Raw genomic sequence first — 24,301 nt, 5'->3', positions numbered from 1 at the left:
AATGTGCTTTTCAGGGGGGTGGTAAGGGTGGGGGAGAGAAGGGGGGCAGAGGGAACGTTCTTCCAACTAACACAGGCGCTATAGTTAAAAAAACAGAAATTGATCATGCAATAAAGAGAAGCAGCACGAAGAAAGCTTCGGACTTACATCCACATAGTTGGCATTAATGAAATCACTGTGCTTTGAATCCTTTCCTGGTAAAGGTCTTAGCTTTACTCTACTGTGATCATCTACAGGGAAACAGAACATAGAGTGGAAAAAAGCTTACAAAAAGTTTTTATTCATGAATGCATGAAGTGCTGATCATAGTGTAATTTAAATCACGGTGTAATTTAACATGCTAGGAATAATGGCAGATGTAAAAAGCACACACGCGGCTTTCTGCTTTTCTGTAATTTGTGGAATGATCAACATGTGGCCAGGTAGGCGCTGATTTCTCAAGAAAACTTACCATTACCCAAACGCAACAATGTAATGAGCCATTTTAATTTCTTTGAGTTACGGGTCGTAAGACCCCTGGCTGATTTGATGATCATTTCACACAATAAAAAACATTGTATAATATTGTACACAATAAACACATTATTTACATCTAGCTTACAAACGTGACCTATCCTTAAGAGACTATTACATGGGAAACACCTAACCAGAACTACCTTGTTCCTGTGAAACCAGCAAAATATTCCATAACCGTTCCAAATGAGATCAAGACTGGCTCTGCCCCTTCTTTTTACCCCTTCCTCTGTTCCAAAAGATGGGGTCCTTCTTAGGGGAGAGACCCATCTTCCCTCTGCCCTCCCTACTGGGAGGTCTCCCACCTTGGAATTTCTAGTGCAGGGGGCCCGGCTGCCCTTAGGATACCTATTGCGGGCAACCCCTACAACCAAGTTTGCCATCCCCAAAGGGCCAGTGCTAGATTGAGTCCAAATGCGCCTGCGCGGGTGGGAGATATGTAAGGAGTGGGTGTCAGTAACTGCCAAGAACCCTGCCACCTCATTTTGACCTTGTGGAAGAACCCCTTGGAGGGTCCAGGGACGCAGATGTTAAATTTGGTAAAACAGGATGCCATAAAGGGCCTGAAGTGTCTCCCACCAATCTTGACCTCACCTGCCCAGCTCAAATCGAACAATTCACGAGAATGCAATATAGTGACTGCTAAATCGAAGAGAAAACAAAACAACCTGATATTACATACCATACCTATGTCATCATACATAACTAGCAAAAAATTGCATCCTCATTAAACCTTCATCGCCCAAAAACCCTGTAAGCACCCCGTGGGCTCAGGCAATGCAGCAAAGAGGGGGCCCACAAACAGCTGGCAGCACGTGGTTCCTGTGGGGGGTGAGGTGTCCTGTCCATGGTGACCACCTCTTCCCTGGCCACTAGCAGGAAACAAGAGACCTGCTGGCAGCCGCCAAAATATGGCCAGGATCAATCTATGCTGCCCCGGAAGCACTTTAGTGCTTCCAGGGCAGTGCCCACCAGGACCCAGCCATAGGTACCCTCCCCCTCACTCCAAGGCACGATGGGCCGACTTCGCCCCGCTCGAGCGGATGGCCCTCCCCCCCCCCCCCCCCCCCCCCCCCCCCCCATATCGCCTGCCCTTCTGAGATGGGGGGAGCCTCCGTTATTCATCGTGGTACCACAGTTTCGCTGCATCTTTTTGATTGATTGTGACCTTCTAAGCACTGCAATCATTAGAAATGGATACACCTTTGGCATACATCCCAGCTGATGTTTTTTCGTAAGCACATGTGAGAAATGTGGAGTATATTAATGAATGGGTTGATTTAGAATCATTCAGCAAAGGTGAGCTATGTGCTGCCCAATCATCTTGAGGAAGCAAGAAACAAAACAAACATTGTTTTGTACTGGTAACAGAGCGACGGAACACGAGGGGCTTCAAGTGATAAGGAGGAGGCTATTATTGGTGGCTGCATTTAAGGCAGCATTCTTTTAGGGTGTGATTGTCAGATTTTATTTAAATAAGACATGCCTTGTTCTAACTCTGAACTAAATGGTGGGGGGAAGGGATTGGCACTCAATGTTATCATTAGAACGTCTGAGGATTGAAGATCACATGTAGCTATCCAGCATCCATGAAATAAATTCACTCTTTGCAGTTGAATTCTAGCTTTAAATTGTTCTCGGTTGTAGCTGATCAGCATCCATGAAATCATGAAATAAATGCGAACTCTAGATTTATATCGTTCTGGGTCACAGAAACAACTACGTATTAGGAAACTGAAGCTATCCTTGCAGAATGGATCTGCACAGTAGGGCTTCATTCCTGATGACTTTGTATCCTGTTCCTGTGGCACTGAGTCCTTTTCTATCAAATATCAATTTTTAGTACAGATTAGAGTCATCTTTTTTTCCGACAATGGAATTCTGTATGTAAACTGGCTGTGTTTAACAATCTAACCTCTGCATGGGAGTATTGCAGGAGTCCGCTTCATGGCTACTGCTCTCTAATCTAATCAATGTAAATAAATATTGGAATATCCAGTGGACTCTCATTGTTCTCTGCACGCATGCAGATGTCAGCTGAATCTGAATTTATATACATCATTCTCCAAGAGCATTATCAAGCAGATCTCTGCATTATATAAGAGGCTACAGCAGCTGGTGGACATGTGTACATCTCCGTGAGTAGCACAAGAATGCAACCGCGCCTAATGCACACCACGGGAGCTGGGCTGTGACTTCCATGTAGCGATATGTGAAGGCGACTGCATCTATGAAAGGAGGTGGGGGGGGGTGTTATTCAGGGACTACATCCCCCTTGCGGAGATGATCAACCCACTGAAATATTAAGGGGGAAGGTGAGCTTCAACACGTAAGACAGAAGTTAAAGAGTGAGTGCTTGTCTCTGCCTGCGATGCATTCGCTGCATGGACACAGCCCACACCACCAGTGTTTTGCAGACTCATGCTTTGAGATCGAGCAAAGTTTGTAGCACCCTACCACTCTGCAATAGGGCCTACTGACATGACTACATTATGAAAACCATCCATTGAAAGGAGCAGTCAGGGTATTTTTGTAATTAGGAAAATAGTCACTTAACTGCTTTGGCTAGAATCGGGCCTGCCCCAGGAAAATCATTAATGGCTATGGTGCATTAACACATTTGGGGCCCGATGTAGGTCACCAAATACCAGTCGGTAACGGCCGGATTCGGCCGTTACCGACCGGTATTTGGTGATTGAGATGTAGGGGGCTATATTTTACAGAATCGGTAAATTTACCGATTAGATAAAATTACTGATTCTGTAAAATACCGAATCGGTAATTTTGCCGAATCGGAAAATTCCTGATGTAGGTAGCACTGTTTACAGTGCTACAGGCCTTCAGAAGGAATATGCTACTTACCAGTATGCATCTGTTCTTGGCATAGAGGGCTGCAGAGTGGTACATTATGAATAGATCGCCATCTGGTGTTGGGCTCGGATGATTGCACTTTGTTTTTCTCTTGGAGAGTCTTTTGTATCTTGGTGACTCCTCCCTTGGTTGGTAGTGCGCATGGGCATCGGCTCCATCCTTAGATTGTTTTGCCATAGTAGGGTTAGATGGAGTAGTATAGTAGAATACAGATAAGAATGCCCATGTAAGTGTATCTAAATAAGATAATGTTGGAACAGACACAGGTTTCCGGGGAGGCTGGGAGGGCATGTACCACTCTGCAGCCCTCTATGCCAAGAACAGATGCATACTGGTAAGTAGCATATTCCGTTCGAGGCATATGGGCTGCAGATGGTACATTATGAATAGACTATACAGCAGTTCTCTCCCTAGCGGTGGTCGCCCATGTCTGTTGCAACTGTCTGAAATAAAGTTTTTAATGCTGCTTGTCCCACTCTAGCTTGTTGTGTTGTGTGCACATCTACACAATAGTGTTTTGTGAAGGTGTGCGGTGTAACCCAGGTAGCTGCTTTGCATATGTCATCTAGTGGAATGTTTCCCAAAAATGCCACAGATGCTCCTAGTTTACGTGTAGAGTGAGCTCTAGGAGGAACAGTTAATGTTCTCTTTGCTTTTAAGTAGCATATTTGAATGCATTTTACAATCCATCTGGCAATGCCCGCTTTGGAGATGGGATTGCCTTTATGTGTAGGAGAAAACGCAACAAATAGCTGTTTTGTCTTTCTGAAAGTTTGTGTTCTTTCTATATAGTACAATATGGCCCTTCTAACATCCAATGTATGTAGGGCTCTTTCTGCTACTGTTTGTGGTTTTGGAAAGAAAACCGGTAATTCCACTGACTGATTGATGTGGAATGCTGAAATTACCTTTGGTAAGAATTTTGGGTTTGTTCTAAGAACCACTTTATTTTGGTGTAACTGCATAAATGGTTCTTGAATCGTGAAAGCCTGCAGTTCACTTACTCTTCTAAGTGACGTGATAGCTATGAGGAAGGCCACCTTCCATGTGAGGAATTGTATTTCACACCTATGCATAGGTTCAAAGGGTGGCCCCATTAGTCTGGTAAGTACTATGTTGAGATTCCAGACTGGGGAAGGTGGTCTTCTTGGTGGAATGACTCTTTTGAGTCCTTCCATGAAAGCTTTAATTGCTGGTACTTTAAACAGGGAAAGATGTTGCCTGTTTTGTAGGTACGCCGCTATGGCTGCGAGATGAACTCTGATAGAGGTATATGCTAAGTTACATTGCTGCAAGTGTAGTAAATAGCAAATGATTTGTTTAGTGGATGCGTCCAGAGGGTTGATGTGCTTCCTGTTACAGTGTATAGCAAACCTTTTCCATTTTGCTGCTTAGCATGCCCTGGTGGTAGGACGTCTTGCTTGTTTAATGATTTCCATACATTCTGGTGGTAAATCTAAATATCCAAACTCTATGACCTCAGGAGCCAGATCGCTAGGTTCAGTTGTTTGGGATCTGGGTGCATTATTTCTCCATGGTTCTGTGTAAGATGCATGGGTAATAATTTTAGCTTTTGATGTGGTACTTGTGAGAGTTGTAGCAGCGTGGTGAACCACGGCTGTCTTGCCCACGTGGGTGCCACTAGTATCATTGTCATTGAGTGTTGCTGCAGTTTCCGAACCAGTAACGGAATTAGTGGTAGAGGAGGGAACGCGTAAGCAAATTTGTTGGACCAATTTATCCATAGTGCATTGCCCTGGGACCGTTGGTGTGGGTACCTGGATGCGAAGTTTTTGCATTTTGCGTTCTGATGATTGGCAAACAGATCTATCTCTGGTTGCCCCCATTTTTAGAAGAATGGCTGCAGTATTTGGTCGTGCAGCTCCCATTCGTGTACTTGTTCTGACTGTCTGCTTAGGATGTCTGCTATCTGATTTTGAACTCCTGGTAGGTGTTCTGCTAACAGATAGATCTTTTGAGGAATGGCCCATCTCCAGATGTCCTGTGCTAGTTTGTATAGTTGGAGAGAGTGTGTCCCCCCCTGTTTTTGAATATAATACATTGCAGTCATGTTGTCTGTTCTGATCAGGACTGCTTTGCCTGTTATTTGCATTTGGAAAGCTTTTAGTGCTAGAAATGCTGCTAATAGTTCTAGGTAGTTGATGTGCAGTTTCTTTTGCTGCACACTCCACTTCCCCTGCACTGTGTATTTGTCCATATGCGCTCCCCATCCGGAGAGCGATGCGTCCGCTGTTATTATCACTTGTGGAATTGGCTCTAGGAACGACCGTCCCTTGGAAATGTTTTCTGTGTTCCACCACTTCAGAGAGCGATACGTCCGGTCGTTTACCAACACCAGATCTGTAATCTGACCTTGAGCCTGATTCCACTGTGTCGCTAGACACTCCTGTAGTGGACGCATTTGTAGCCTGGCATGTGGTATTAGCAGTATGCAGGAGGACATCATGCCTAATAGTTGCATAAACACTCGTGCTGGTAGTGAGTGTTGTGGTTGAAATCTTTGTATTAACCCGACCATTGTCTGTATCCTGATTGGGTTGGGGTATGCTATTACCTTTTCTGTGTCTATCGTAGCCCCCAGGTATTGCTGAATCTGGTTTGGTTGCAGGTGTGATTTCTTGTAGTTCACCGTAAACCCTAGGTGGTGCAGCAATTGAATTGTCTTCTGTGTGTTGTGAAGACATTCCTCTTTTGACTTGGCCTTTATTAGCCAATCGTCCAAGTATGGGAAGACATGTATTTGTTGTCTTCTTAGGTGTGCTGCCACCACAGCTAAGCATTTTGTGAACACTCTCGGTGCTGTTGTGACACCGAACGGAAGGACTTTGAACTGATAGTGTTGTCCTTCTAAAACAAACCTTAGGTATTTTCTGTGGGCTTTGTGAATTGGGATATGAAAGTAAGCGTCTTTTAGATCCAGTGTAGAAAGAAAGTCCCCTTTCTTCAGTAAAGGGAGTACTTGTTGGAGCGTGACCATGTGGAAATGCTCCGAATTTATGTAAGCATTGAGAGGTCTGAGGTCTAATATTGGTCTTAGGGACCCGTCTTTTTTGGGGATTAGGAAGTATAGAGAGTATACTCCTGTTCCTTGTTGATCTTTTGGGACCTTCTCTATTGCATGCTTTTGTAGAAGTGCTAGTACTTCTTCTCTTAATAATGTCAGATGATCTTGACTCATTGGACGCTGTTTGGGGGGGATGTTTGGTGGGGTAGCTGTGAGTTCTAGGCAATAACCATGTTGGATAATTTGTCTCACCCACTTGTCTGATGTGATGTTTTCCCAGACAGGTAGGAACTGTGCTAGACGTCCCCCGACCGGTGTTATGTGGTCTGGGGGGAGTTCTATGAAGTCACTGTTTTGGGGTTGAGGCGTTGCGGTTGTTATTGTTTCCGCGGCCTCTACCCTTGTTGTTGTTACCTCTGTAACTTCCTCTTGAATTACCTCTGGGTGATGTTGGTGTGAAAGAGGTGGATTGCTGATTTGTTCCTGTATTCTTTGAGACCCCTCTATAGGTGGATCTACGAAAGGAACCTCTTTGTGTTGGCTGTTGCAATGCTCCCATTGACTTAGCCGTTTCTGTATCTTTTTTCATTTTTTCTAAGGTCTCATCTGTGCTTGAACCAAACAGTGTTTTTTGATCAAATGGTTTGTTCAGTAGGGCCGTTTGTACTTCCTGTTTGAATCCTGAGATTCTAAGCCATGCATGTCTCCTCAACATGACACTGGTGTTTATGGATCTTGCTGAAGTGTCTGCTGCGTCTAGGGCGCACTTAATAGAAGTATTAGTTATTATTTTACCTTCCTGTGTTTGAGACCACCAGCGAGTCCAGGGGTACATGCCCTTTAATAAAGATTGGATCCTTTGGAGCCGCCTTATATTTTTTATCAATTCTTGGGTTTAACACCCTAGCCCTCACTGGGTCTTTGAATATTTCTTCTGTGTGACTGAGAAGACCCTTCAACATAGGAAGAGTACCTGATGTTCTTTGTGCATTAGGTAGCGTCTCTAACAGGAAATCCTCTATTTGAGGTTCTGTATGTATATCTACTTTATGATATTTTGCTGCCCTATTAATGAGCTGCGCAAACCCTGTGTTATCATCAGGTGGTGAAGGCTTTGAGGGATATAACTCTGGGTCGTTGTCCTCATCTGACCCTACGTCATAATTTTCCCATGGGTCATCCTCATCTGGGATGGTTTCGTCATCCCCTTGAGGTTCTCCCTCCCCTAGATCACTGTCTACATCAGACTGAGGTGTAGATGGTCTTGGTGTGGAAGGTGTAGGAATATTTGGCATAGTGTGAGGAATAGGAGAAGAGTGTGTGACTTTAGGTCTAGGAGAAGTAGGAGGAGTTGTATTTGTCCCCAGTGTTCTCTTTTTTGAAGGAAGAGATTTATCTTCTGTCTGTTCATTCTTTCTCTTCTTCGTCACTACTTTGCCAGTTTGCGGATCGATAAACAAGATCTTTTGTTTGGGATCTGTCTGTTGCTCCTGAATCGGTACCGAAGGCCCCGGTTCCGAAAGGTGCTTATGTTTTCGATCGTCATTGTTCGGTGTTTTCGGCACCGAGTGTCTACTCGATTCCGACTTCCTGGGTATCGAGTGAATCTTGGACGACGAATCATGTTTATGTTTCGACATGGAATGTTTCGATACCGAGCTTTCCCTTGTATGTAGCTTCGGTGTCGAAGTCGATGTCGCCCTTTTCTCGGATCCGACATGGTGGGAGGCCGAGTGTTTCGGTTTCAGTTTCGGTTTCGTTGCCGGGCCCGAGGGCGGGGCGTCGGAAACTTTTTTCTGCGGTTTGACCGGGCTCGAAGGCGGGGTCATTACCGCACGGGGTCGGTTTTTCGGTAAGGGGACGTCGTCACTCACGGTTTGTTGCTCGTTGAGTTCTTCAACCTCCGACTGGTCCCCTTCCGACCCCGACTGATCCTCTTCTTCCTCCATTTGCTCGTCTCCGAACAGCTCCGGGATCGCCTCCGACTGCATTCTGGAAACCTCGTGTCTTCGAGCTCGACGATTTCTAATCGTTAGCTTGGAGGAGAATGCTGCGCAGGCTTCGCAGTCCCTGGATTCGTGTTCAGGCGATAGACAGAGGTTGCACACCTCGTGTAGGTCCTTGTGTGGGAACTTAGCACCACACGTTGGACATTTCTTGAATGGAGTCCTTTCCATGGACTCCGGGCTTGACTGCGTCGAGAAAGGTCTCCTGTTCGTCGACGTAGATCCAAGTTTTTTCTTCTATTTTGAATTTGCAACGCGTCGGAATGGAAATGAAACGCGTTCAATAACAATACCGTCGAATTGGAAAGGGAATACGCGCCGATAAATCACTTTTCTCTGAAGTTGATCTGGAGCGTCTCGATCCTCATCCGAACCCGATGGCGGAAAAAAAACAATCTAAGGATGGAGCCGATGCCCATGCGCACTACCAACCAAGGGAGGAGTCACCAAGATACAAAAGACTCTCCAAGAGAAAAACAAAGTGCAATCATCCGAGCCCAACACCAGATGGCGATCTATTCATAATGTACCATCTGCAGCCCATATGCCTCGAACTTTGGTATTTTACCACCCAATACAATTGGGTGGTAAAATACCGAATTCAGGTGTACATGCACATCTGGAGGAGTGTGGCTCAATCGTTAGAGCAGCAGACCCTGATGCAGAGTTCTGGCCAGGGACCAGGGTTCGATTCCTGCCTCGGCGGGGTCTCGGGCTCAATTTCCTCGGACCTGTTAATTCTCGCCTCGGTGCCTATTCTAATCACGGGCCCCACGCTGCAACTCTGGGCAATAGCTTGCTTAGCCTCCACACCGGCCCCAACAGCGCTAAGGATGCCTGGCTTCACCCTGGAGGTGCCCAGGAGTGGACACTTCACAGGGAAAGCCAGGAGGGGTTCCACAGCGGTATGAGTATCAGTGCCAGGAAGCCGTATAGGCGACACCGCAAGGTGACGTCTGGTGACAGTGCGCTCTATAAGTACCATGACATTTACATTTACACCTGTGCCATGTGACACACAGACATGCCCTTAGGGCATGTCTGTGTGCCACATGGCACACAAGCCCATACTTGGCGTGCTAGAGGGTGTCAAAGTGACACCCCCTGCACCCTTGCAGGATTCGGTATTTACCGATTCGGTAAATACCGAATGGGTATTGCCCATTGATTCCTATGGGCTTCAAGGCCCATAGGAATCAATGGGCAATACCCATTCGGTATTTACCGAATCGGTAAATACTGAATCCTACCGATTCGGTAATTCGTAATTGAGAATTACCTACATCTGCCCCCTTCCGATTTACCGACTCTTCAATACCGAATCGGTATGATTTGGTATTTAAGAGTCGGTAAATCGGATTTACCTACATCGGGCCCCAAATCTTATAGAAGAGGCCATGCAGTAACTGCGGCAATATACAGTTTCACTGGTGGAATACATGAAGTACATCATCAAATTCAGGTATAAGACACAGCCTCCGCAATAGGAATTTGCAGAGAAAGCCAACTCACTACATCATTTAATATTGGTAATATCATTTAGAACATTACTATATTTCAGGGTATCCTTTCTTCAAATTGTAAACTAAAATGTTGGTGGACACTTGATATTTCCAAGGAAGTTCCACCTCACTTAATATGGTTCATTTGCAAGCTTACTGAATGCAGCACTAAAGGTGGTAATCCCATGTGCTACATTTACCAGGCAACAAAAGCAGACAACATAGAGGACGTGTGTGACGAGAGACGGTCCACAGTAGAACAAAACACTGGTGCCAGAAGTGCAAAGGAAAAGGAAACCTAACGTTAGCCAGAACAGAAATGTATTTAACAAAAATCACACCAATGGAAAATAATCTAACAAAAACATATGGGATGTAGACCACATGTACTAACTGAAAAACATTGTGCAAAAGGAGAGTGCTCCGAGAGATCATTACAGCTGACGGAGTAGTTCTGGCCTCGATAACGTACTCTAGGCGCTATGTCTAATAAACACACTGACTCTGCTGCAGATTCGGTCAAATGAATCGGAATTTGATTGCTCTGAGAAACCAAGGGAGACAGGCAGTCAACGTCTATCTCCCTGCACGTGGAATAGTGGCTACCACACTTAGGGTGCTATCTTAGGAATCCATCGACCGCAGAGTTAGCGTGCCTGCCATGGTGTATGACTTCTCAAAGGCTTCAGAGAAGTGAAAAAAAGAAGTGAGAACGTGATAGAGGATGAAGTGCATAACTATAATAAATTAGAAAGTAATTATAAATTAATTAGATATCTTGATAATTATTAGTCCTGAGAAACTGCCAGCAAGATCAACTAGTGGGTGTGCCATGAAGAGAAACCGTATCAAACTGACAATTTGTAATGTTAAAATATGGAAGAGAAGGTAGAAAATAAAGAGAGAAACGACAGTGACATTGAAAATGAGGCAGGTTAAAAGCAGACTATAACGTAGAAAGGCACATTTTAAACAGAGGCGCCACTTTCTTCAAGACAAATTATGTGACAATACAGTTGTGTATATTTTTGAAGTTTCAAACAACTCACAGGAAGTGCAAAAGCAAGATATATCACAAAATGTTGTGCTAACTCCATTGAGAGTGTTGAATGTTGCTCAACATTGACCTCATATCTCAAAATAGGCAAAAAAATATTTGAATTTGTTACATCCAAGAGCAAACGTGCCTAGAATGAAGATTTTACTACCCGGGTAGTGTTGGAAAGTCCTGGTTTTATTAGCGAGACGGAGATAAGTACTATGCTTAATTTTCTTGTTTTTATGTACATGGCAGCCAGGGTATAAAAAAAAGACTACGCTTTCCAACATCCTGTAGGAAGTGAACAACCAATAGAAGAAAGATGTACACCATCAAACAAGCAACTAGCATACTTTCTTGCACGAGAGTCATTTAAGGAGGATGAAACAAAATAGAATGGCAGCTCCCAACATGAAATCGACAAAGCTATATGACATTTTTTATAGGTGCTTGGAGTATTAGGAAATACAGAAGCTACATACAGCACAATTAAGGTGGGAAAAATGGTGAACAAGAAGCCTGAGGGATAATAACCACCTCGTATCTTAAATAGAATCAGGGCTTTCTAACACTACCTAGTTAGGAAATTCTGGTATTAGTTTTCAAGACCAGAGGCTCATATACACTTCTTAGATGCATACTGACAGTTGTAATAGAAGCACGAGGAACTAGCTTGCAATAAAACCTATGGAAACTACTGCCATTAGTCTAATGAATTGATCTCATAATTGTATCCAGACAGAGACTCCTGTCCCAAAGTAAATTATGACAATGGCATAAAGGTTTAAAACCATCTAACCCCTCCCCCCTTGTCCCCCCTCCCCCCAACAGGCTAAAGTCAGAGAGAACACTGCACCCTGTGGTTTCATTAAACAAATTAAAGGTTAGGAAGAAAGGGGCTCTTTAGGACTTTGTTTTATTTTCATTAGTCTTCAAGCACCTACATAAAAACATTTTTTTTATCAGGAAACATGGATATTCAACAGTTAGCAAATTATATATTTTTCCTTACACAAGTTATTAAAAGAGGCCCCTAGAGGGAAAACTATCAGGTAGGAAAATCTAAATCTTGGACATAGGAAACTAGCTGACATTAGAAATTGTTCTGATAGATTCTAAACACAATAGCGTTGTGAATATGGTGGATAACATTTTTAAGACAACAGATTTTATCAAGCCAAGCAACAAAGACATGGAAGACAAAAATTAACATCCCAGAGAGGATGATATTCAGAAATAGGCAGATTAGCAAAAGGAAAATTACCAACTAGCATTTGTTCTTCATCAACTCTTATCTACCAGCGTAAATTAAGCCGATATGGATTAACGGCTAAAATGAAAGGTTTATAAGACTTACCCTGGTTAGCTAAAATATAAATATATATAAAATAGACTTACTATCAGGAAGGCAGCACACGTTGAGAGCCTTTGTCGCCAATATGATGTTTCAAGATGACAGTACCTCGACAGGCCACTTAGACTTGTCTATACCTCAGGCTAAAACAAACTATAGCATATAACTGTTTCTATGCTTTCATGACGAATTAGCTCAGGTTTTAAAGGCAATTTTCGTTTGGAATGTAATATGTAGTTATTTACAACTTTGAATATCCTGCACTTTGCTAAGGAGGCATATGCCGCAGGTCTATACATCTTCCATCCAGCTTGTCTAAACTTGTAGTCTATTCTCTATGTTTATGAGTGCCTGAAGGAGGGAGGAGGGCTATATAATCCAACAATGTCATGGCGCCAAAATAGATTGACAAAGCCTGCTGTGCAGGCGAAACGCGTCTCTTTTTTTCTGCTGGGTCGTGGGAGACCTGAACTATAATAAATAGCCTGATCCATACACGCCTCGTGTACGTGCCTCTTCTTCCTTGCAGTAGGAGTGGTTTTCTTCATATATATATATATATATATATATATATATATATATATATATAAATATATATATAAACTAAACGAATTGTCCTGTCGCATTACACTTATGTTATCTAGTGCATGCTGGGACTTGTAGTCGTCCCAAATGTTTTGCTTGAATTGGGTCGCGCTCTGGGGGCCGCATACATAGGCGGGGTGTTCAATGTGTTACCACACTGAAAGCGTTGCCACATTTTACGGAAAAGCGTCGCTTTCAAAGTGTAATGCATCAGTATAAAAGGAGAAATTGAAAGGGACTACTCACAATTACTACCGTGACCAGGAACTACGGTTCGAAACGCGTAGGAGTGTGGCACGTTTTTGAATAAACAACTGCATCAAGTCCAAGAAGTGTGCAGCGTATTCATTTTTTGTATTGAATATATATATATATATTTTGTTTATTTTTTATTTATTTTTTCAAATTTTAAGTGACAAAAGCTGAAAATTGATCTACATACCTTTCCAAAAATCAGCTATTCCACACGAACTAAACAGTACACTCTAAATGTGCTAGAAGCCATAAGTTATGATACTTACAGCCTGTGACTAAATACCTTGGGTTACCGAAGCAGACCTATAATACTTGTAGCCACAAAGCAAGTTTTTCAGGATTAGATTGTAATACTGACCATGTACGTTTCCTCAGAAGATTTTGACAAAATGGAATCCGCATTGGACAATCTATTGACAATGGATACCAAACATGAGACTGCCATAACGGAGTTACCAAGGCATGTATTACTTGCTGATGTCTCACTTGCGCTGGAACACTGGAAATTATTCTGAAGGAGGCTATGTTTTGCAGACATAAATAATCTGAAGTAATCCATTCAAGGTGGCTTTGAGCTGTGTGGATTACTCATATGGGGCAGGTTCTTTCCAAATGGATATGGACTTGCAACCACCTAGACATCCAAGCTGAGAGGTAGAGGTAGGTTTCTGGCTACAGTCCCCCGAATTAGAAGATCTAAAGCTGGAGGCCGGTCGTTTTCTTATAATGCGGCCAAACTGTGGAATTCACTTCCTCTCTACCTTAGATCCAATCCCAATTTGTTTTCCTTCCGTAAACAACTTAAAACTTTTCTTTTTAACAGATGTGATTAACTTTCCTGCGCTAACTGCACCCAGTAGGTAGCATCCCTGTTCTTTAGCGCTTGGACGCCCTTGGACGCCCCAGGGCAGCAATCGCGCTCAATAAGACTCCTTTTCATTTCATTTCATTTCATTTCAATTCAAGCTTATTATACTAACACTACTGAGGAGACTGGTACTACAGATATTCACAATGAAATGACTGATTCTGATGCATTAGTTTGGTACCACAGGGAAAAATCACAAGTTACAGACATCGACGCTTTAACAAGTGAATTTCAAACATTTTTCCACTAGGGGTAACATACACTTTACTGGATCCCATGTTTGATCTATCCCTAAACCACCACTTAAACTCAATTGAATGGGTTACATTTGACCACATTGGTAGTAATCTCTACAGCAGATGATGCTGAACTGTAGACAAATTTGAGTACAATATGAAGGGTGCTCTCAACCTTCCCCAGGTTACAGTTTTACCTCCGCCTCACGTATCTGACGACCAAATGGTGGTACTATTTCTCCAAGTATGTAATAAGACCCAAAAAAAGGTACTGATCATCCCTCGTCTTCTTGAGAACTAGGCCGTTGGACGTTATGGGTCTTTTAACAAAGAATTTGGTTATCGCAGAGGACGTGAGACTAGGTGGTTCACCAATAATCCCTTTAGAATAGGGTGCACTATGCTCCACAAAATGCTAATGCTTTGGTAACTCTTGAATGAAGAAAGCGTTAAGCTCTCCAAATAGACCATAACCTAGACATGTCCAGCACAGAGGCAAACAACCAGGCTAAAGGTCTTTTGTTTGAAGCCTTTTTATGAAGGCAAAGGAAAAAAAGTCAGAACATTCACTTCTCTGGACAAGGTGCAACCGTCCCAAAGTACTGTGTTGGATTTCTATTTTTGCGAAATAGGAGGCAGGACTCTCTGTACTAGTCACTTCCAGAAATGTCACTCTTGCTTCAGAGGATCCTACTTTTTTCAACAAGACTGCAGACCTCATTACTTCCAATAGAGGGGATTCCAACATCATTGATTTAGAACAGGAGTATCCTTCTCCAAAGGCAAGGCATATCCTTTCTGACCACTTAATTGCATTGCTTCTCTTTTTCTTTTTTTTTTTAAGACAAAAGGAAAGAAATTTCAAAAGACCCTTGTACATTTTACACAAGTGTTAAAGCAAGTCTAGGGGGCTCAGTGCTACCACAGCAAAAGTATATATATTTTTTTACGTTCAGAGTCCAGGCAAAGCTGACAAATCCTGCAGAAAGTACATATTTAGCCCTAGACAGGGCTTGTGAAATAGATGTATCTTTATCGTTAGAGATACTTTAAAGGAAGAGCACGCATTTTAACAAAAGATGACACTGTGGATGGAATGAAAACAGTGGTCATGCGAATAAACATGAGCCTCCTCATACTGAACTTTGAAATACGTTAGGGCTAAGAATGATTACAAGTGCTAAAAATAAATATCCCTTTTATCAGAACAATATAGATCAATTGCTAATGTAATTATATTGCTAAGAAAACTAAATAGCTGTAGAAATGTGTAAAACTTCCCTGGGTGTGTGTGTGACAGAATAGAAGCAATCTCAACCCACTAACTCAGAGAAACTAATGTGGTATTAGACAAAAAAAACAGCTGTGTGGAACTGGGTGTGCACTCCCTGCCAGAGGATGCCGGGAGCTGCTGAAGGTGGGACTGTGTACACAAAGCCTGCCACAAGCCTGTGCGTGCAAAGGGCAGGCCTAAGCTGCCAAATGCCGGAAAAAAACCTGCGTTCCTTCACAGGTAGTTTGCATTCGGAGGGTGTAGAAAAACAGGTGCTAAAAACATTTTTGTGCGAGTTGGCTAACCTGAAGTGACCGTGACACACCAGTTAAAAAGGGCAAGCATTAATTCGTGGGAATAAAGACACTATCATGTGTGGGATGAGTGCTGAAATGGTACAAAGGAAGCACTTGGGAATAAAATCGATTAGTCACTGCAAAAGTGGGTGCTTCAAATACGCCATGCACACACTGTGCACTAAGAAACAAAAGCTTTACATGTCAATTAATTGACTGAGCCAGCAATTATAAGAACCACTTGCTATAGACCGATACGTGCACAAACTGAATATAGCTGTAAGCAGAGTACCAAAATTCCGAGCAAGAAGCAAGAATGATAGGTTGCTTGCAATCAGGTACTTTAGTTGTCACTGCTTGGTGCCGATGGTTTGCACTAGTCTGTTTGGGTCGTTCGCTTCCCATAGGATTCTGGGAAGTGTAGTATTTTGTTATACCTTGGCTGGTATGCTGATTAAAGCAAGGTGAGGATAAATAATAGAACACTCCGGTGTTGAGAAGTGTGGCTCAATGGTTAGAGCGGCAGACCCTGATGCAGAGGTCTAGCCCGGGACCAGGGTTCAATTCCCCGCCTCGGCGGGTCTTGGGCTCAAAAATTCCACGGTCCTGATAATTCTCGCCTCGGTGCCTAGTCTAATCATAGAGTCCCACTCTGCAACTCTGGGCAATAGCTTGCTTAATCTCCACAACGGCCCCCACAACGCTAAGGATGCCTGGCCGATGCCCAGGAGTGGACGCCTCACAGGGAAAGCCAGGACGGGTTCCACAGCGGTATTCGAACAAGCGCCTTGAGACCCATGCGGGTGAGTAGTGCGCTATACAAGTATCAATTTACATTTACATAAAAATCTCACTGAGGATAGCAATGTGTGCAACAGAGCCTATTTATAGCAACCCATCTGCATCTAGATGAAAATGTACAGCCACTTCCCATGCAATGGTTAATGACTACAATCATGAGCACATCTGATTCGCAATGCTTTCAGGTAATTTCCCTTTGGAACTCTGCAAATGTATTCATACTTGTTTACTTACATGCTACAATGTTTATGTATCTGTTTTTGTGCTTGTTGTCGGGGTGGTTGGAATGTTCTGCTGTGATGCTCATGTCGGCCGTACAGCGCTGCACTTCCTGTTGGAAAGATTGAACAAACAGAACGATAAATGTAGTAAATCATTAAAACTGAAATGTATTTATCATATAGTCTAATTTACTTCGCCTACCACATTTTCATTGGACAAATATTTCTAGCAAGTTGTTGGCAATATTCTGTATTTTGAAGGCAATACAAACAAACAAATTCAATCGACCTACTCCAGAGCCAGAAATCATTTCTTATGAGTAAACTCATTAGGCCAACATAGTAAATTACGAAATGTCAGAATAATTATTGATCAGGTAGTATTCTAATTATTGATTAAGCAGTAATCTGTTTATATGATTTGCCATTAAAACAGTGAATGCATGTCAATAAGCATCAACTCCACCGAGATGAGCCAGAGATCAAATGACAAAATGTCTGTTCCCATATTTTAATGCACAGAGCAACAAAGCAGTATTTTAAATCATTTGGACCATTTTTAAAAGAATTCAAATACATAATGCCAAGGTTTGGACCTCCCCACCCAGTCTTCTTGGAGCTGTTCCACTGGAGCAGGGTTCAGACTGATTTGCACATGGCTGGGTCCAAACTGTGATGGCATGGGGTGCAAAATAATAAACTGGGATGTGGCCCAGAGTAATTACTAGTGACAGATTAATTCAAGCATTCCATAAATCACTTTTTCATATACTTCAATGTGATGTCCTGAGTGAACAGGTATGCCTAGACGGTGGACCTGTGCACACGATACTCTGGAACCAAGCAAAATCCGGGTGATGACCGATAAGAAGGATGAAACTGGCCCTGGGCTCATTCTGTTCTCGTTCAGGGTGGGCATGGCCTGGCAATGTGGGCTGGACTGTTCCTACTGGAGCAAGGTCAAGACTGATATGCATATGGCTGGGTCCAAACTGAGGTGGGATGTGTGCAAAAAAAAACATGGACTGGGATGCTGCTCTAAGTAATTACTAGTGGCTGAAAATTTATTCAAGCATTCCACACTCCTCACTTTTTGGTATTCTTCAATCCGGCACAGAGTAAAGGTAAGGCAGACTAAAAAACAAAATCAGCCTTGGCAAGCCCAAGCCTACATAAGTCAAAAACAAAAATGGGGTCATTGTTGGGTCTCAGAAAGCCAATCCAGCTGTGAAAGCAGCCCTGTGTTGCCTGCAGCTGACCCGGAAAATGCCAGTGACATAATGGCCAGCCCAGCCCTGGTTTGAGGTACTGTACTTTAATGGAACAAGTTCCGGTCAGACACTTTCTGATACTCCATCTAACTGAAAATGAATGTATCTGACACTCCCATGGTGCAAGACTGCATGCAGGAAACTCGTTACAGTGATTTATGTGGACCAGCAAGTAGCTCATCGGCCCCATGTGATTTTGTCCCGCCACTAGAAATGATGACAAGGAGTCTTATATTGGAGCCAACGAAGCCCGCTGAAGTCCGTTCATTCAATGACATTTTCCAGACCCTCGGATATGAATCAGGATTTACAAAATGAAAATAGGGACAGTATGCATGATCTAACTTGAAACCTTATGGCTCCAAAAACTCAACTTCACACAATGGGGAGGAGGCAGGTGGTGGTGTGATTAGACAGAGTATTCCCCAGAATGAGCAGGTGTATTGATCCCCATAGTTATGAGGAGATCCTTCTTGGTCCAGGCACATCAACATTTTGAGGAAAAGTACAATTCATCATGTTAAGGTTAATTTCTGGATGTTCTGACCAGCGAATCTGAAGATCTGATCGTCCACTCAGGACCCTTTAGTATAATCAATGTAGAAACTGAGGCATTCTCAGGAGCTATCCTGAGAAGCCCCCCTCATCCTTGTATGTCGTGGAGAGAAGAACTCAGAGTGTGATGGATTGCTTCACATGAAAGAAAGCCACAGCTTTTTGAAGGAAAGGTGCACATGTCTGAAGCACAAACTTGTCATGGAAAAAAAGGTAGCATATGTAGGCCAGAACGATAATGGCTGCAGCTCACTAAACAAGCAGAAATTATGACTGAGAAACAGGGCCTTCTGAGTCACAGGGTTCAACTATGCAGAGGCTTGAAGAAATGACACCTCGGAAAAGTAGGAAGCAAATTCAGATTTCACTACGGAACAATGAAAGACGCAGGGAGAAAATACGTGAAAGCCGCTACAAAAATGCATCAAAACTTGTGACTTTAATAAAAAGGCCAGATGAGGCAAGTGAAGAAAGACTGTCAAAACCAAGAAGTAAAACATACAAGGGCAGCGTGGGAGGCAGATGTAACAACCGTTACAGATAACTGGACTGAGGCCCTTGCCAGGCCTAGGGGTCCAGCCGTGTTCTCTAGATATAGATTGATCCAATTCAAATACCTTCACAGAGTGTACTACACCCGCCTCTGGAAGATGGGAGCTATTCCATCCCCCACCTGCCTCCGATGCATTTCAGAAGAAGGGTCCTTTCTCCGCACGGTCTGAGGCTGCACTGCACAACAACATTTTTGGTCAAGGGTATTGTCTTGTCTGGGGCGGGTGCTAGGCAAGGACCTCCCAGCAGATCCTCGATTAACCCTTCACCATAGCACAGAAGATATTGGGGGGGAACAGATATAAAATACATTTGCAATTTTAAGAATAACATTGGCCAAGCGTGACATAGCTCAACATTGGAAGTCCTCCTCCCCCCCCCGGGGGTGTCAGCATGGAAATCTGCCTTGGATAAATGTATGTTGGCCGAAGTGGCGGTGTTTCAGGCACGAGGCTGCCAGCAGAAGCATGGAAAGATCTGGACCAGGTGGTCCGAATACCGGGGCATTGACCTATCCATCTTCCCAACGTCAGTAATGACTCTCCAATCTAATTTGCGAATGGGCCAGAGTGGAGACATGCCTATAAGCCTGTACGCAAATATAGTGTTTCATGTGGAAGGTGCGTTGAAAGGGAGGGGGCTATGTTGGTTTGAATGCTTTATTGATCCTCAGGTGCTGCCCTCATCAGCAACTTGTGTACCTATAATCTGTAATCGGTCTGAACACTGCTTGTGGGGGGTTCGCCCCTTTGGGTACAAAAATCTTAATAAAAATGGTTGTAAAATAAAAAAAACCTCACCAGGGCAAAGGAAAAACAAACAAGACTTCAGAAAGCTTATCCTTGAGATGATCGACCTTCACCCCGCACCAGGAGACAATGGACAGTTCAAAGGGTCTTCCAGGCTGGTCAACCAGCAGCCAAAATCACATCCACTGCCTCTAACAGAAGAACAAAACATCTAAGTTGATTTGATTCAATCGCATGCATGGAGGTGTACATTGTGAATATCTGAATGCAGGATCCTGCTTATTGTTGGGACAGCAGATCCTAAGTGGCAGTCAAAACAAATGGTTTCTCATGAGATCCAGGAGCTCGGAGTATTAAACATTCCAGGCCCAGTCCAGGGCTTCCAAATGAGCTGAGCCTAGTCCTGCCTGATCTAATTTAAGGTCTGGTGGATTAGCAGCAGAGTTGGAAATGTATAAAGGAGACCACGGTCCCACCAAAGGCAAAGGCAAAGGCATCTCCTAGGGACTCTCAAGGAGAAAACTCCAGGGTGCATTAGGCTGAACACTCATCAGCGCTGGTGGATCAAATCAGATCTACAGAGGGCACACCCCACTGGGCGAAGATGCCCTGTGCCACCTCTCAATGCAGATGCAAGTTATCAGCAAGAGAACACATGTTGTGATTATCTGACGCAACACGGACTGAATCCATCACATGACCAACTGTCAGGAAGATCCTGTGTGGTTACAGTCACCGTGACACTCAGCTTCTTCACAAAGGGCACTTCTTAGCAAGACATATTGGTCAAGTTGTCTGTCAGGAATGACTTGCCTTTTATAGAAGGCAGAAAAGCCTTGAAGGCCAGCCGAATGGCATGCAATTCCAACATTACATGTGAAGATGCAGCTCAATTGGCAACCAGGGCTTCTGATAGCCACATCATTCAAATGGTCCCACTCAGCGAAAGAGGATCGATCTGTTATTACTAATCTCTGCCTGGATAAGGAGACTGGCCTGCCCCATGTCAGGTGGCCATCTGGCATGCATACCACTGATCAGGGGGCCTCTTCACCCGAAACGCTGATATTGTCCAAAAGGCACTCAATGTTGGGTCCACAGAGAGTCAAGGTTACACTAGGCCCTCTTGAGAAGACTTCATGAGATTGGTCTACGTGGGACGGTGTTTAGCTGGTTGAGATCTTACCTAGCTGGTCGTCGACAAGTGGTCTGGGCCCCTCCTTACTCCGCAGAGGTGCCGCCTATGGATGTCGGAGTCCCACAAGGGTCGGTGCTGAGCCCGACCCTTTTTAACATCTTCATGACTCCATTGGCGGCACTTGCGGAGTCCATGGGTGCCCAGATCATATCATACGCTGACGACACCCAGCTTCTCTTCACCTGCAAGAAGGGCATGGAGTTTGACGGGGAGAGCATCCGTGGTTGCCTTGGGGCTGTCTTCGACTGGTTTCAGCGAAGCAGCCTCAAGTGCAACCCTGATAAATCTGAGGTGCTCTTCTTCGGCTGTCAGGCAGATCCGCCTTGGCAAGAATGGTGGCCGGTGAGCATGTCTCCACCTTCTTCTTCCTCTGTGGTCGCGAAAAACTTGGGATCAAAATCGATAACACCCTTTCGCTGAAAGTACAGATCACAGGTCTCACCAGCACCTGTTTCGGTCTGCTAAAAATGCTGCGAAAATTCCTTCCTCTGCTTCCTCTAGTTCACAGGAAGCTGACAGTACAGGCTTTGATTTGTTCGAGGATTGACTACTCGAATGTTCTCTACCTGGGTTTACCGGATTATCTCCTGCATAAACTTCAGGTAGTTCAAAACTCCACGGCTAGGGCTATTTTTGGCCTACCTCGGCAAGCCAGGGCATCAGAGCTGCTTTCTTCCCTTCATTGGCTTCCTGTCAAGAAGCGGATTACTTTCAAGGCTCTCACATTGACACACAAGGCACTCCATTCGGTCGGGGCCTCGTACATTAAAAAACGGCTCGTTTTTTACAAACCCACCAGATCTCTCCGATCGGAAAGTCTTGGCCTGGCAACGGTTCCTCCCATTAGGAGGGCCAGGATAGGAGGACGCTCCTTTAAACATCTTGCCCCTAAGCTTTGGAACTCCCTTCTGTTGATCTCCGTCGTACCTCCAATCTTTTTGCCTTCAGAAAAGCTTTGAAAACTTGGCTTTATAATCAGTAAGCTGTTATGTTCTGTTTCTCCTTTTCAGTTGTGGGTTAGAAAGCGCCGGGACACTCCTCAGAGTAGCCGTGCGCTATATAAGCAACCCCATTAACATAACATAACATAACATAACATGAGCCCACGTGTCAACAGGCATGAGGCACCAACATGAAGCCAAGAATTCACATCAATGCTGGAACAAGTGTTTGCTTGATGTCATCAGTGAGCATTAATGTTGCTGAGCCACTTTGGTGTGAAATTGCACATGAAACCGCATACGCTTCATTTAATGGTGGTAATAGGACATACTCCAAAAACAACAAGCATTTGCAATGCAATAGGTCTCGCATTAGGAAAGTTTGAGCTATTGGTATTGTAAATTACACTTTTTTTATTTAGGTGTTGGTTTTGAAAATAGTGAAATCAATAGTTTTGTCATTTACAATGCCACTAGTTTTCACTTTCGCAAATGTGACACCTATAGCATTTGTAATGCAATATGAGTAGTATTTACGTGACTTAGATGTATTGATATTACAAATAACAATGGCTTTTATTTATTTTTTAATAATTGATACTTAAAAAAAGCTATTGTAATTTATAACGTCAATAGCTTAAACTTTTGTAAATAACTTTTGTGAAGATTATGTTCAGTGTATTTTATTGTGACGAAAATCCAAGAACAGAAGTGAAATATTAACATCTTTTTGTGACATTTGTAATAAAAGCTTGAAACATTGAGAGAACATATTTGAACCAGTTGACTGGTTGCACAGATTAATGCTGTGGTGATGCGTTCAATTAGAGTGAGGGGTGATCAATTAGAGTGAGGGGTGATCAATTAGAGTGAGGGGTGATCAATTAGAGTGAGGGGTGATCAAGTGAGGGGCGATCAAGTGAGGGGCGATCAAGTGAGGGGCGATCAAGTGAGGGGCGATCAAGTGAGGGGCGATCAAGTAACTTAGAATGTCCTCGATTTTGTCACTTTAGAATACTTTTGTCTTATAGGTCCTTTCTTTCCCCCACATCTTTGTGAAAACGTGGCTCAGTGGCGCTGCTCCCCACACTTTCACCATCAATTAATTACACGTGACCTTTCAGCTGTAATGCAAGTCTACAGACAAGTATGGGAAACGCACTAAAAGATTTGAGTAGACACCAAAAGCTCCACACTGGGAGCGGGTAACATTTGAATATAAGTCCCCAGACTACTCACGACACCTACATAGGGCGGTCTAAAACTGGCGCACACGAGAATACAATTTTGACTTACAACTTGCATAAATACAATATAAAATACGCAAAGGTGAGCTACTCTGAACATCTTTGTAAATCAGGCCCCATAAACTGGAAAAAGTGAGAAATTACCTGATCGGAGAATATGTGATGGAGAAGTGTGCATAATAACTGGTGTCCTGAAATGCTATTGCTTGAGGAAGAACGTTTAACTGTTTTGGCGTTCAGAAAGGCCACATGTAAGCAAAACCGAACCTTTCCAAGAAAATCTTTACCTTACACACCAACGAGAGCAAGAACTTATAATTTTGGTGCAGGACGCAAACGTTCACAAACAACATTATTGCAACAAACTACTTTTTTTTTTTAGTCTGGTATGAGCAAGGAGTTTAACAGTATAACTATGCTAAATCACAGACTACAATAACAGTAACATTGGCATATTAACTAATAAGAAAAAGATGAAGGTCTGCTGATGAACTAACAACCCAAGACGAGTATTTTAGGGTTGAGAACAATGAATAGCGTGCCTGCTTCGCATATTTCCCTCCTTAGCCTTTAACGTTTACATCTTCAGTTTTTTATTAGTTTAAGGTGTTAACTCTTAATACCCCAACCCTCTCTAAACATTATTCATTGCTCAGATTGCATGACTCATGACCAGGCTTAACAAACATGCTCATTCCTGTCCTGAGCAATTTAAAGAAGGCGGTGTGCTATTCTACAAACCCAGGAGGAGAAATGTCTGTTGAACATTTCTCAAACCGCTTTAAAACTATCATTTCAGCGCACATTTCTTCATCAGCACGAGCTGCAGAATAAAGGTTGTCAAATCCTGGCTGTGTTTCTTTGTCTCTCTTTCTATTGAGTCCATCACTGCTTTTTTATTCGGTATCTACATACTCCTATTCCAAGACGTTCGCCGACTGAA

The 24,301-nt window shown here is 43.4% G+C and overlaps 1 protein-coding gene across 6 annotated transcripts in view; it reads right to left on the bottom strand.

Moving 5' to 3' along the window:
• Positions 1 to 24,301, bottom strand: part of LOC147692851 (receptor-type tyrosine-protein phosphatase gamma-like) — a 1,083,817-nt gene that overhangs the window by 99,794 nt on the left and 959,722 nt on the right. For all 6 annotated transcript variants that reach the window (XM_086939073.1, XM_086939071.1, XM_086939072.1 and 3 more), the window contains 2 exons: positions 16,859 to 16,955; positions 148 to 230 (listed from right to left, as the gene is read on the bottom strand). In XM_086939073.1, the coding sequence (XP_086795199.1) occupies positions 148 to 230; positions 16,859 to 16,955 (180 nt within the window). The remainder of the gene's footprint in view (positions 1 to 147; positions 231 to 16,858; positions 16,956 to 24,301) is intronic.

Source organism: Lissotriton vulgaris, chromosome 9, assembly GCF_964263255.1.
Source record: "Lissotriton vulgaris chromosome 9, aLisVul1.2, whole genome shotgun sequence".
Classification (NCBI taxonomy): Eukaryota; Metazoa; Chordata; class Amphibia; order Caudata; family Salamandridae; genus Lissotriton; species Lissotriton vulgaris.
This window is presented reverse-complemented; position numbering and strand designations above follow the sequence as displayed.